General features: G+C 39.2%; 1 protein-coding gene across 6 annotated transcripts in view; it reads left to right on the forward strand.

Annotated features, from left to right (window-relative positions):
* The window catches only part of NSD1 (nuclear receptor binding SET domain protein 1), a 142,787-nt gene that overhangs the window by 6,651 nt on the left and 123,349 nt on the right, over nt 1-12,787 (forward strand). Inside the window, exons 1-2 of one of the 6 annotated variants that reach the window (XM_051979021.1) lie at nt 850-1,089; nt 2,303-3,267. In XM_051979021.1, the coding sequence (XP_051834981.1) occupies nt 2,320-3,267 (948 nt within the window). In that variant the 5' untranslated portion in view covers nt 850-1,089; nt 2,303-2,319. Of the gene's footprint in view, nt 1-849; nt 1,090-2,206; nt 3,268-12,787 lie in introns of those variants that run through there. The other 5 variants (XM_051979016.1, XM_051979020.1, XM_051979017.1 and 2 more) reach the window with 5 other exon arrangements.

The following is a 12,787-nucleotide window of genomic DNA, read 5'->3' on the forward strand; positions in this document are numbered from 1 at the left end:
AGACCACGGTGGGGGATGGTCCAGGCCCGGGGCGGGGGGGGAGGGGGGAGAAGGGGGGCAGGTGCCCAGTGGTTGGGGAGCCCTGGCTGTAACCTAAGATGGAGGCCGGGACTGACGCGGGCTGAGCCGGGTCAGGCAGGCATGGAGGGAGGGAGGGAAGGCCTGCGGGCCTGGAGGAGGAGGAGGAGGAGGAGGAGGAGGAGGAAGAGAAGGGTGGGTAAGGCCGCAGCAGTGGCATTCGCCGCCGCTGCCAGGTGCGGGACTGAGGCAGGCCAAGGCAACCGACACCACCTGGCACCGAGAGAGGGGGGCTGCAGGCAGAGCCATGTGCGGCTGCAGCCGGGACCGGAGCGCTAGCTAGGGCTGCAGCGCTCAGAGGTGTGTGAGGGGCCGCAGAGACTTTTCAGCCTTACGTCGCCGGCCCTCACTGAGCTTCCGACGGAGACACCGACGGATACAGCTCCCACTCCAATCGCTCCCCCCGCTCGAAGCGGGCCCTTGCCTTGACAGCACAGGGCCGCGGGGCGCAGTGGGCCCGGCGCTATCGGGCCAGGCACGAGGAGGGTGGCAGACCGGGAAGGGGGGGTTGTGTGTGGTGAAAGGGGGGGTGAAGCTGAGGGGCGGAGCTGATTGGGCGGCGCCGTCGCGAACTGGCCTTCACCCGCGCTGAACCCCAAGAGTGAGGAGGAGGGAGCGCGCGCTGGGAGACGAAGCCCCGGGGGCGGGAGAGGGGAAGCACGCGCACACGCGCACGCGCGCCTAGGGCCAGAGCGCGCGCTGAGGAGGGTGGAGGAGGGTGGTGGTGGCGGCGGGGGGGAGTGAGTGGGGAGGGAGGAGGAGGAGAAACAGGCCGGGGCAGGTCGGGCGCTCGCTCCTGCCTTCAGCCTAGGAAGAGAGAAGGGGGGAGGGGGGGCGCAGCGAGCGGCTTCTTTTCCCCTATTCACTGCTTATCCCCTACCCCCTACTCAGCGTAATGAGGTCAGCCCCCCTCCCCAGCAGCCAGGCCGGGGAGGGGGCGCCACGAGCGCTGAACTGGGGAGGGCCGGCCCAGCCCGGGCCTGGCGGGGAAGATGGTGGCGGCCGTGTGAGGTGAGGGGGCGATGGGGGGGCGGGGCGGCCGGGGGCAGAGGGGGAGGAATTAGGGGGGAGGAAAGAGACGCGGAGCCGGGGAGAACAGCCCTGCTTGGGCTGCAGCTGTGGCCCTAGCGCGAGTCTGACAGAGCTCGCGGGCCAAGCCGGTCTACTCAGGCCAGGCCAGGCCGAACCGAGTCGGTGGCCCAGGCAGCAGAAGCAGCAGCAGAAGCAGCAGCAGCAGCAGCAGGAGTATGGCTCCCTCCCCTCTCCATCACTACCAGCGGCGCTCGGGCCTAGCCGGCCCCTGCTGCGAACTTCCTCCCCTCCCCCTCTCCCCCCGGGGCCTGGGCCGAGTTGCAGCCCAGTCCCCCTCTCTCCCCCGGGCCTCAGGTACCCGGGGGCAGCCCCTTAGGCTAGTGGCGGTAGGACAGGCCGGAAGGCCTGTAGCGGAGCAGGTGGGAGGTGTTGTTGGGGGCAGCCTCCGGGCTGCAAAGTTTGCAAGGCCGCTGAATATTGATGAGCGTGCGGGGCTCTGGGAAGGAGCAGGCAAGAGCGGGGGCTGGGGGCAGACGGCACCAGCAGCAGCCATGTTTGTCAATCTGCAGCTGCAGTAGCAGCAACTGCTGTTCTGACTCCTGGTCGAGCACCCGGAGTGCTAGCCACTGGGGCACCGGGGCTAGAGGGGCGGCTACGCAGGAGGACACCGACTACGAAGGGATAAATGATCGCCTGTGGCCTCTGGGCCTGGCTTTGCTGCGGTTTGCAGGGTGCAGCGCTATTGTGACTGGAGTCAAGGGGGGAACCTTTTTGTGCCACCGCACCAAAGCCCACTTCTTGCTCAGGTTCCCCAACTCGGGGAAAATTGGTGCTGAGGGCTCTGTTTTGTCATTGGGGGGCGCTGACTCTTTCCTTTGAGAGTCCATCTTACTGAATTCTTGGAGATTTTAATTTTAGTTCACCAACTGGCCAGCTCTTTTCTCAGCAGCACAGGAAAAAGCTGCTGTTTGAGACCATGTGTAAGGATCTGTGCCCTTCTCTCCCCTGGGAAGATGTTATTGTAGCTTTCTGAGCCCAGTTTGACTGATGAACTATTTTTTTTTTCCTGTGTAAATGTGTTGGAAAGGTTTTGAGGAGATGTAGGCCTCTGAATTAGTGCTGCCATTTTGGAGAGCAAAGGAGACAGATGGTTCTCTTCACTGTCATTGATTGCCTTATTTTTGATTTGCAGGTTGATGTTGGCCCAGAATGGATCAGACCTGTGAACTGCCCAGAAGAAATTGTCTGCAGCCCTTTTCCAACACAGTGGATTTAGATGCCCCTGAAGAAAAGGACACCCCTTTCGGTAATGGTCAATCCAATATTTCTGAGCCTCTTAATGGGTGTGCTATGCAATTATCGGCTGCCATTAATAGTGGAACATCCAAAATTACTTATGGACAAGATCCATCATCTTGTTACATTCCACTGCGGCGACTACAGGATTTGGCCTCCATGATCAATGTAGAATATATAAATGGGTCTGCTGATGGATCAGAATCCCTTCAAGACCCTGAAAAGAGAGATTCAAGATCTGGGTCACCAAATGTTTGCACTTCCTTGAGTCCTAGTGATCCAAGAGCACTTGCTATGAAACAGGAACCCACTTGTAATGACTCCCCTGAGTTCAAGGTAAAAATAACAAAGACTGTCAAGAATGGGATTCTACACTTTGACAATTTTGTTTGTATGGAAGATGCAGATACAGATATAGAGTCTGAAATGGACACAGAGCAGCCAGGCACAGAGGATGACAGTATAGACGAAAACTTTGAAAAAACAAGGCAAGACCTAACTAAGACAAATGCTACCTGCAGTTACCAGCCCCAATCAGAAAATGGTATAGAAGTGCTCATGGGAATTGAACAAGACAGCACAACAGAAAGTTGTGAAATAAAGTCACCAGTTTTACCATTAGCTCCTCCAAACGAAATGCAGAAAAATAATCAAAGAACTGCCATGGACAGCAGAATTGAAAAGCCAGAGCTTCACCCAGGCCCCTGTTCACTAGGAGATACAAATATTACATTAGAAGAACAATTAAACTCCATAAATTTATCTTTTCAGGATGATCCAGACTCCAGTACCAGTACGTTAGGAAACATGATAGAATTACCTGGAACATCATCATCATCAACTTCACAAGAATTACAATTTGTAAGCAGTTTTTGGTACAACTTAACATGTATTACAGACAACTTTTGAAACTGATAATTGCTAGTTGAGTTTCTGTTGTGTCATTTTGTAATGGAAACCTTTTGATTATAATTGACAAGAAAAATTTAATATCTTTTGAATTTAGGTCTGTGTTTTTTATGTGCTTGGTTATTTTAGGTGATTTTCAGGAGAAGTTAGGCTTAGTTTCAAATCTACTTGGAAACAAAACTTTAAAGCTAATAGTGTACATTTATTCTAACTCTTTAAGCAAATAGTTATAGGTTTCACTGCCTTTCAGTGCACATGCTTTTTATTTGGCCTTCAATTTCTTCAGTAAGTCAAGACTTCATAGAAAAGACTGCTTCTTTTAGTTAAAATAAGGTTGTTGCTGCTCATATAAAATTATATCTTTTTGGCACAAATCAGAAGCTTCCAGTGTTGATCATACATAGCAAGTCAGATTACATTAAATGTTCCCAGTTCTGCTCTGAATTTCCTGTTATTGAAGGGTATGGCTTTGGAGACAAGGCACAATTATAAGAACTTCAAGGTAATTTTAATACTGAAGTAATTGAAAAAAAAAAGTAAAAAATTAATCACCTAGACACTAGTTAAAACCAGTTAATAGTCTGCTGCTGTGAAGGGTTGGGCAAATCACTTTGCACCTCAGTTTTCCTAGTCTCAAGAGAGGGGGTTGAACTAGATGATTTTAAGTTAGGATTGTGTTTTTGACATTGACAATTTCTTTGCTTTTTTACACACTCATAGTCATCAGGATTGCTTCTGAAAAAGGGCTGCTTAGCCAACAAGTGCTGCAGAAATAACTATTATGGGGAAATGCTTGTCAAAAGATAATTTTATGGTATGTGGTGATTCTTCTAGGCACTTGAAAAATACTGCCAGATAGTTGAGCTGTCCTTTAAAGTTGCAGGAAGAGAATGGGGGTGTGTCACTTTGTTTCTGTTGATTCATATCTTAGATATGTCTCAACCCTCCTTGAAATAATCTTTTGATTATTTAGTGTGGCTTTGTATATGTGCATTTATTTCTAATTACTGCATTTGTTTTTTGGTAATATTTGAGTGTGTCCTGGTATAAGAAGTTGGGATTTATTGGAATGGATAAGTTGTTGTGTAAACTTTTTGGAAATCGAGGCAAATGAAATATTTCTCATGGTTCATTTAAATTAATTTTTTATGTATAGTTTTACCTTGATTTTCTTGTAAAGCTTGCATATGTGTGTCTGGTAAAGCCTGCCAGAAACACACATGTGCTTCTTGGAAGGAAGTAGAGATAAATATTCCTTCAAGGAGAGGGAGAGGGAGAAGGGGAGAGAGAGAGAGAGAGAGAGAGAGAGAGAGAGAGAGAGAGAGAGAGAGAGAGAGAAAGAATGAGAGACAGAGAGATAGAGAGGAGAGAGAGAGAAGAGAGAGAGTGTGTGTGTGTGTGTGTGTGTGTGTGTGTGTGTGTGTGCGCGCACGCGTGCGCGTGTTTGGTTTAAAACATTTTGGAGCTATTTCTAGATGTGTTAGGAATAGCCTAAACTTATGTAAATTTGGAAGACATGAAAATTTTTAAGTGAAGAATTTAATTGACTTGAAGACTGCTTTGGGTTTAATGAGGGTTTTCATCTTACAGATCTTTGGCTCAAATGTGGGTGAATCAGGTAGTTCTATTTTTTGATATTTTTAGCCTTGATCTTCCTTTAAAACGGTCTTAAAAATATTAAGTCAATCAATACCATAGCATTTGGAATGAATCCTTAGGGAAACATTGTGGTTTGTGAGACAAGTCTCTGAATTGTTGCTTTCCTACGTTGTGAAAATCAGAGTGCTCTGTTAGTGTAAAGTAAAGAGGTTGAAGAGTTTTTTTGGGAAAACCTTCAAATCAAAAATGTGTCTTGTTAATTTTGATTGTAAAAATGGTGAATTAATTTCCTGTTTGATTTTTTTAAAATACATGGAACTCAGTTCTTATCACTTGAACGGCCTACCTGGAATCCCTGGAATGAGATTTTTCAGCCTCATTCCCTAGCAGCTAGAAGTAAAAACAATAAATTATTAAAAAAAAAAAAAATACTGTGAAATATTAGGATCACAGTATTGGAACTGGAAGGGACCTCATCATTTTACAGTGATAAAAGTGAGAACCAGAGAAATTATAATCACACAAATGCTAAGTGGCAGGCGTAGTATTTGACCCTACATTCATTTCACTTTTCACTGTACCTTACTACTTCTGGAGTGAATAATAATATATTTTATAGATTCATAAATTTGTTAGGGATGGAAGACAGCTTAGAAATAAGCCCAGCCTTCTCATTTGACTGCTCAGGAATGGGAGGCTCTGTGTATGTGTGTCTGTGTAGTTTAATAACCTCTTTAAAACAAGAAGATAGTAAGAATAACAATTAAAAACATATGACGATGGAGATACTAGGATTTTAGTTGAGAGCAATTTCTATTTCCCATCTCATTTTGTTTTTGAATATTAAAATATGTGGCCAAAGCAGGTAGTTTTCCTTTCCTATTTTAGGCTTATCGCTCTTGAGAAAAGGGAATCTGACACTGTTGGGGACTCCAAGGTGACAACTTTGGTGAGAACATAGCCTTAGTCCTCAGAGCCTATATCTGTATCTGTTATTAAATAAAGACTTATTTTAAAATAGTAATTCACACTTTTAACATTTCCTTTAAGATACTGAAGTATTAGTCTCTCTATGTTTTAGACTTAATCACTCATGAGAAAAGGGACTCTGACACTCTTGGGGATTTCAGGGTTACAACTTTGGAGAACATACCCTCACTCAGAGCCTATATTTATATCTATTGCTGCTAAATGAGGATTTATTTTAAAATAGTAACTCACACTTTTAATATTTCCTTTAAAATGTATAAGGCTCTCTGTGTGTTATAATTCTGAACTGTTAAACTTAGTTTTTCTTGCTTGTGTTAACCATATATTTTAAAACTCAGGATTTGAAAAAGAAATGCAGTTTGAAAAGGCTTGGCCATGTTGCAATGTGCATAGTTGTAGTGAATACATATGTATTTGAGCGCATAGATCCATTGAAGGGTATGTGCATCCTGTTTAGGGAATCCTTTATTGTGTTTTTATTCCTTTCACAGATTCAGATTACAATTTTTTCATGTCAAAGTTTAGTAGACAGTCTTATTGAATTACTGTGTCCAAAAAGTTCATCAATTGATGGTCATCTTTTTGGAGATAACTCTTACCTTAGATTGACCTTCAGACAACAGCAATATGGAATATCTTTGACTTGTGCTTTGCTAACATGAGCTTTGGGAATTTAGAGTCACCTCTATGTTATGATGCAGTAAAATATGACTTTAGTGGAAGGTGTATACCTACACATACTCTTTTTCTCTCTTTTTCTTTCTTTCTATGTCTGTCTGTCTATTTTCTGGTATTTAAAACCTTTTACCACATAGTTCCAATTACCTTTATGCTCTGTTACATATTACTTTGTGGTACAGCCAAAATGACCTTCTTGTTGGTGTAATATACAATGTTCTTTCTTCCATGTCTGGAGTGCACTGTCTCTTCACCTCCACTTCTTAAAATAAGTGAAGCTTTCTCAATTTCTTTATGTTTGTGTTTACATTTTATCCTACCTGTTGGAGTAGAATGTCCTTGAGAGCAAAGAAGGAGCAGAATTTTTCCCTTGAGACCTAGATTAGTATTTCATACATGGTAGGTTTTTAGTAAATGCTTAATGATTAATTGATGCTGAGGTTGTTATATAAACTTCAAAATAGATGATTACTAAATATTTATTGGATATTTATATGTAGTGTCAACCAATATATGGTTAAAGTATTGTGTAATATATTAATTTTCCTTTGATTACATTGGTACAGAGAATTCCTGATACATATCAACTGGTCTGTAACTTATAGTCTTAGTGAATAGCTTGGGGGTAAGGTTAAGTGATTTAATCAGTCACATTGCTTGCATGTGTAAAGTAGGGTCTGAATATAACACTAATTCTTAAATTCAAGGCCTACCCTTTATGCTATACTGACTCTCAAATTATGTAAGCAAGACTATAATGACTAATAGATTTCAAGAAAAATATCCTGCAGTAGGCAGGGAAGACTTTGTAGAAGAGGTGGGACTTGGAACTGGGTATGGAAGGTGCTTTGACTAGGTAGAAGAGAGCCATAATAGCAGGACACGGGCCTGTTCATGGGATAGTGAAAACAACCTGATTATAGACCTGGTGCTTTTGGATGACTAATGGAGTTAGATTAGGAAAGACTTCAAAAACCATGCAGAGGGTCATTTTAGGTTTTTGAGTATGGGATTAACATCATCAATTGGGTGATTTAAATTTTGTATTAATGTAACCTATATCAAATTGATTGCCCTCTTGGGGAGAGAGAGAACAAAAAATAGAAATCAAAATACTATAAAAGTAAATATTAAAAATGGATATATTTTAAAAAGTAAATGGATTATATAAAGATTATCCTGGCAGTGGATGTGTGGAGCATGAATTAGAATACAAAAGCCTGGAAGAATTAATCTGGACTTTTAGAGCAGAAATGGAGAAGAGGGTAGGTGGAGACCTATCTAGCTGATAGGTTGATTGGATATGATTACGGTGATATTTGACTAGCTGAGCTGGTATTTTAACAGAGAAATTAGGAGCACTCTTTACTGATGTTGGGGGCCCCCCCCCCCTTTTTTTTTTTTTTTAAAGTTTTGATATTGGCATTATGTGGACACAAAGAAGATGATATCTGTAAAAGATGTCCAGCTTTGGCTAAGACAATAGAAACAGAATGATGAAGGGGCAGTGCTTTTTTGATTAGTAGAGGAAGATGATCTTAGACACATTGATAGCATTTCTGACCTGAATTTATACTAGTACTTTTGTCTAATGAATTCCTAATAAAAAATTTTCATAATTTCCAGGTGTGCTGAATAGAGTTCTTCCTATCTGGTTAATTGTTACCTGCTTTGGAATAATCAGTAAACATTTTGTGATTGCTTATTGTGTATAAGGCACTGTGTTATAAAATCTAAGGATATAGAAAGCTTTTGATAAGATCTCCTTACTGTTAAGGAACTTCCATGTGCATAATTTATCATCTTATGATAAATGAGAGCATATGTTATTTGTCAAGTGAGTAAGGTATTTGTGGGTCCTTTAGAAGATCATAAGAGGGATAGAGATCTACCTATTGGAATTGCAAGTCCCTGGTTATTTGCAAACCTTGTTTTGTCATTATTGATGGTTGATTATAATTCCATCATTAAAAAGCATCAAAGGAAATGAAATTATTCTGGGAAGTGAGTAAGCTAGCTTCTTTCATTGAACATTCTTATTTTATTTGACCTAAATAAAGTTCATTTTTACCATTACTGTTGGTACTTCAGCCTTTTAGTATCTCAGCCTTGCCAAAAGTCTGAAGCGTGAATATTGCACAAGTAGCCCCTTAGTGCTTTTGGATGCTTTTGGATGATCCTGGGAAAGTGTAGACTTTTTTTGTTGTCAGAGGTGGAAATATATTTAGTTTTACAATTAACAGGACCATTTTTGAAATTATGCATAGTTGGTCAAGAATTCAAATTTGTTAAGGCCCATCAAGTTTTATTTCTTATTAATTGCTTCAAAAATGCTTTTTTCATAGATATAGAAGAATCTCAGTATAGTCTTAATCCAATCCCCTCATTTTACAGATGAGGTAACTGTAGCTCAGAGATTGATACTTTTTCAGAGTTTCACTATGGAACAAATGGTAAGGCACAGGTTCAAATGCAGCACTTTTTGTAAATCTTATATAAAACTGAGAAAATTATACATATTGGTAACTTTTTCTTATTCAATCTCAATTTGTTTTTGAAGGAAAAGAGTATCTCTTAGGTAAATTGTTATTTTGTAAGATTTCTGATTTTACATATATTTAGTAAAAATTCTATTACTCATAAACATTATTAGAAGGAAAAAAGGAATCTCTTTTAGGGGATAAACAATTACATTTGCACATTGGATTAAATTAAGAATAATTACTGGTTATGTGATATTCCTTCATATCCTGATAAAAGTTGAAGGGTAAAGAGGTGTGGTGAGGTTTTTTGTTTTTGTTTTTTTGGCCATATTTTATGAGCACACATATTCCTTATGTCAGCTCTAATATCACCAACTGTTGTAATTGGAGCTGTTCAGTTCTCCCTGGTGAAAGCAGATTGTACTGGTTATACAGATATCCCATGAAAATAACATGGGGATTATTAAGACAAAACCATTAGCCAAATATTCATTGGGATTTTCATCTCAGAAGATTTCTTTTGACATAGTCATAGTGCAAGTAAAATATTTTCCGATTTTCTTGAAATAAAAATGTAAGCACTAAAATTACGGCATGTCAGTCCTTGAAGAATCAGAGATCAATGGAAAGATGACACTCAATTTTTTAAACTATTTCCAAGTTTGGCCTTTGAACAGAAAATTTTTTAGTATAATAATTGTACTGCTAGAGTTTGTTTTTAATTAGGATTAATTGTTAATGTATACAGTATCATACCAGTTTTAAAGTTTCTTACAAGAATTTATAGGAAACCGATAGTGATCTTTACTACAGTCTTACATTTTGATTTTGGTTACCTATTAGCAATTAACACTGATTCTGTTACATCTTGTATTGTGACCTTGGGAAAGTTAATTCACCTCTCTCAAATTTGTTTTCCTCATCTGTAGAATGAGAAAGGTTGAACTAATTGCCATCTCTGATTCTTGACTGACTCTTTATCTTGAGATCTTATGACATATTTTATGCCAGTTTTCACAGTGATAAATACTGTATTTATTTGACTAAAACTTGTAATAGCCTGAAGGAAGATTTTTGTTGTTACTGTTGTTTCGTTTATATGGTGAATTTCAATAGACAGCTTATAATGCTAGTGTAGAAATTCTGTTACTGATTTTGTAAAATGACTAGTTATCAGAGAATGGTCTCCTGACTTATGTAGAGTCCCTTATTACTCTTAAATTTATTGACTAAAATTTGGTATTTAGAAGATGACCCTAATTAACAGGTTTTTAAAAACTGCATAAACTCCATTCATATGTAATTAAAAAAAGAAAAAAACATAGCAGAACTTTTTCGTATCAAGGCAAAAATCAGTTTTCAGGCTTTGTGATAGCCATTACCAATCAGAATCCCACCCAGTTATCTTTGAAATCTAATTCTAACCAGTATCAGTTGATTTACTAAATTATCTCTTGGTTTATTCCAAGATTCCTGAAATAGCTTCAGAATTAACTTCAGTGTAGTTTTTAGTGTTATATTTGTTATACTGTTTTGAGTTTTTGAAATTGGTAATCTAGGTGTGATAAACTATTGTATTAATCACAATATTCTATTTCCTAACCATTCTAGGTAAATTAGTTTATTATACTATCTCAAAACCAGTTGCAGTCATTTTAAGGAGTAAAATAGATGTTTCCTTATTTCTTTGGCTCATAAAGCTAAACATCTTTTAAAGATTAGTTTTATCACACTTGGTGAATTTTTTTTTAACTTTATTTTTTCACCCTCTTACTCCCCCTTTAAAAGGGAAAATAAAGGAGGAGAAAAATCCCATATGTAATAAATACAAATAGCCAAGCAAAACAAATTCCAGCATGAGCTATGACCAGAGAGGTTTGAATTCTTCAGATTGTGGGCAGCATGCTTCATCAAATTGGTCTTCTGAAATGATGATTGGTTTGTAACTCAGAGTTTATCTTTGAAATATTATTGTATAAATTGTTCTAGTTCTGCTCACTTCATTCTGCATCAGTTAATGCTAACTTTCTCTGAAACTGTCATTTCTTACCGGGAACAAAATTAACATTTCCTTTCTATAGTATTATTCAGCCCTTCCCCAGGCTTAATTTCTTAATTTCTAATTATTTGCTATTACAAAAAAGAATTGCTATGAATATTTTTGTACATAAGAATCTTTTCCCTTTTTCTTTGATCTCTTTGTGGGTATAGACTTCTTAGTGATATTTCTATTTGTGATGTTTTATTAAAGTGTTTCTTAGAAAGATGGTTTAATTTTACATACAAAAGATGCAATTTTAAAAATTGTATGTATTTTTTCACATTCCTCAAAGATTTAGCCTGCTTTTTGTGCGGGGAAGGGAATTTATACTAGATTCTGAGGGAGATATAAATCGTAAAAATGACATTTCTTGTCCTCTTAAAAACTTTTAAATAAGGAGATTTTGACATTTATTTAAGTATAATAGAAGATAAGATATGATAGGTGCATAGAAAAGTGGCAAGAAATTAGGATAGAATGAATTACTTCTTGCTGCAAGGAAAAGGGATATCTTCACGGAATAGGTATTCCTGCATTAGGATATTGAGAGAGAAATAGTGGAACAAGTAGAGATGTTCAAACATTCTAAGCAAGACAGATCCTGGCATTCTAAACACAGTAGTTTTAGAATATTCGTTACAGTTTTCAGTAGATTCTTTTGAATGGCCTGGCTAGTGACAAATCTTTTCTTGGAGTAGTATTTGGTTTTTAGAAATGGCCGAAAGTTATTAAAGCTTTGTTTTGATGTTTGATATGGAAAATCATCAAACCCAGGGGTAGCATTTTTTCCTAAGGAATGATTCTTTTGTCAGACTCTTGAACAATTTTCAAAAGGAGCCCACACCTATTTGACCAGTTGAAGCATTATTGGAATACCGATGTGAGAGCAACATTAGAATAAGAATGTGGCCTTCCAAAGAAATCACTGTAAAGGATTTGTCTCATTGGTTTTGTGATTGCCTTTGCTAATGCAGATTGAAAACTAAGCTGTCTCTATCTTTGATTTTTCTCTTTCTGTAAATAGTCCAGGGAATCTAACCAATGATCTAGAGGCTTTCCTTTCATCCTGTAGCTACAGTATTACATTTTAGCCACACATGTCTTTTCTCTTGTTCTTGTTATATGACTGACTCACTTCTTGTTCTAGCTATATGTATTTTTGATGATGTCCTTTTTAGAACAGGTTTTTATTATTTCTATACTTTGTTTTGACAAAACAGACACTTCTCAACAAACCTTAAAGTATTTTCCTAGAAAATGGTAGTGCTAGTACATGACATTTTCCACTTTTCTAGAAGTTTTTGATAAACAGAAAGGAAGGTTGTAAGTTTTAACTTGAGTAGTTAAGTTCCATTATTATTTCTTGAATTAGATGTGAATTTTGTTGTCTCATCTTCATTTACATTATCATGGTTATTGTTAGTGTTAAGTGTCTGAGTTCAGATTTGAACTCAGTTCCTCCTAACTTCAGGGCTGGTGCTCTATCCACCGTACCAACTAGCTGCCCCTCTCTTCCCATCCCTTCTTTTTACATTTAGTTAGGATGGTTTTGTAAATTGTGTCAACAAAAAGATTAGGTTTGGGGGTGTGTGTGTTTGCGTGGGAGGGTTTATATTGTGTATATGGGTTTTTTTTTTTTTTAAATGTCATCCATATTTCATTTTGGTTAGCTGGTTCATGA

The sequence above is a fragment of the Antechinus flavipes genome, chromosome 2 (genome assembly GCF_016432865.1).
Source record: "Antechinus flavipes isolate AdamAnt ecotype Samford, QLD, Australia chromosome 2, AdamAnt_v2, whole genome shotgun sequence".
Taxonomy (NCBI): Eukaryota; Metazoa; Chordata; class Mammalia; order Dasyuromorphia; family Dasyuridae; genus Antechinus; species Antechinus flavipes.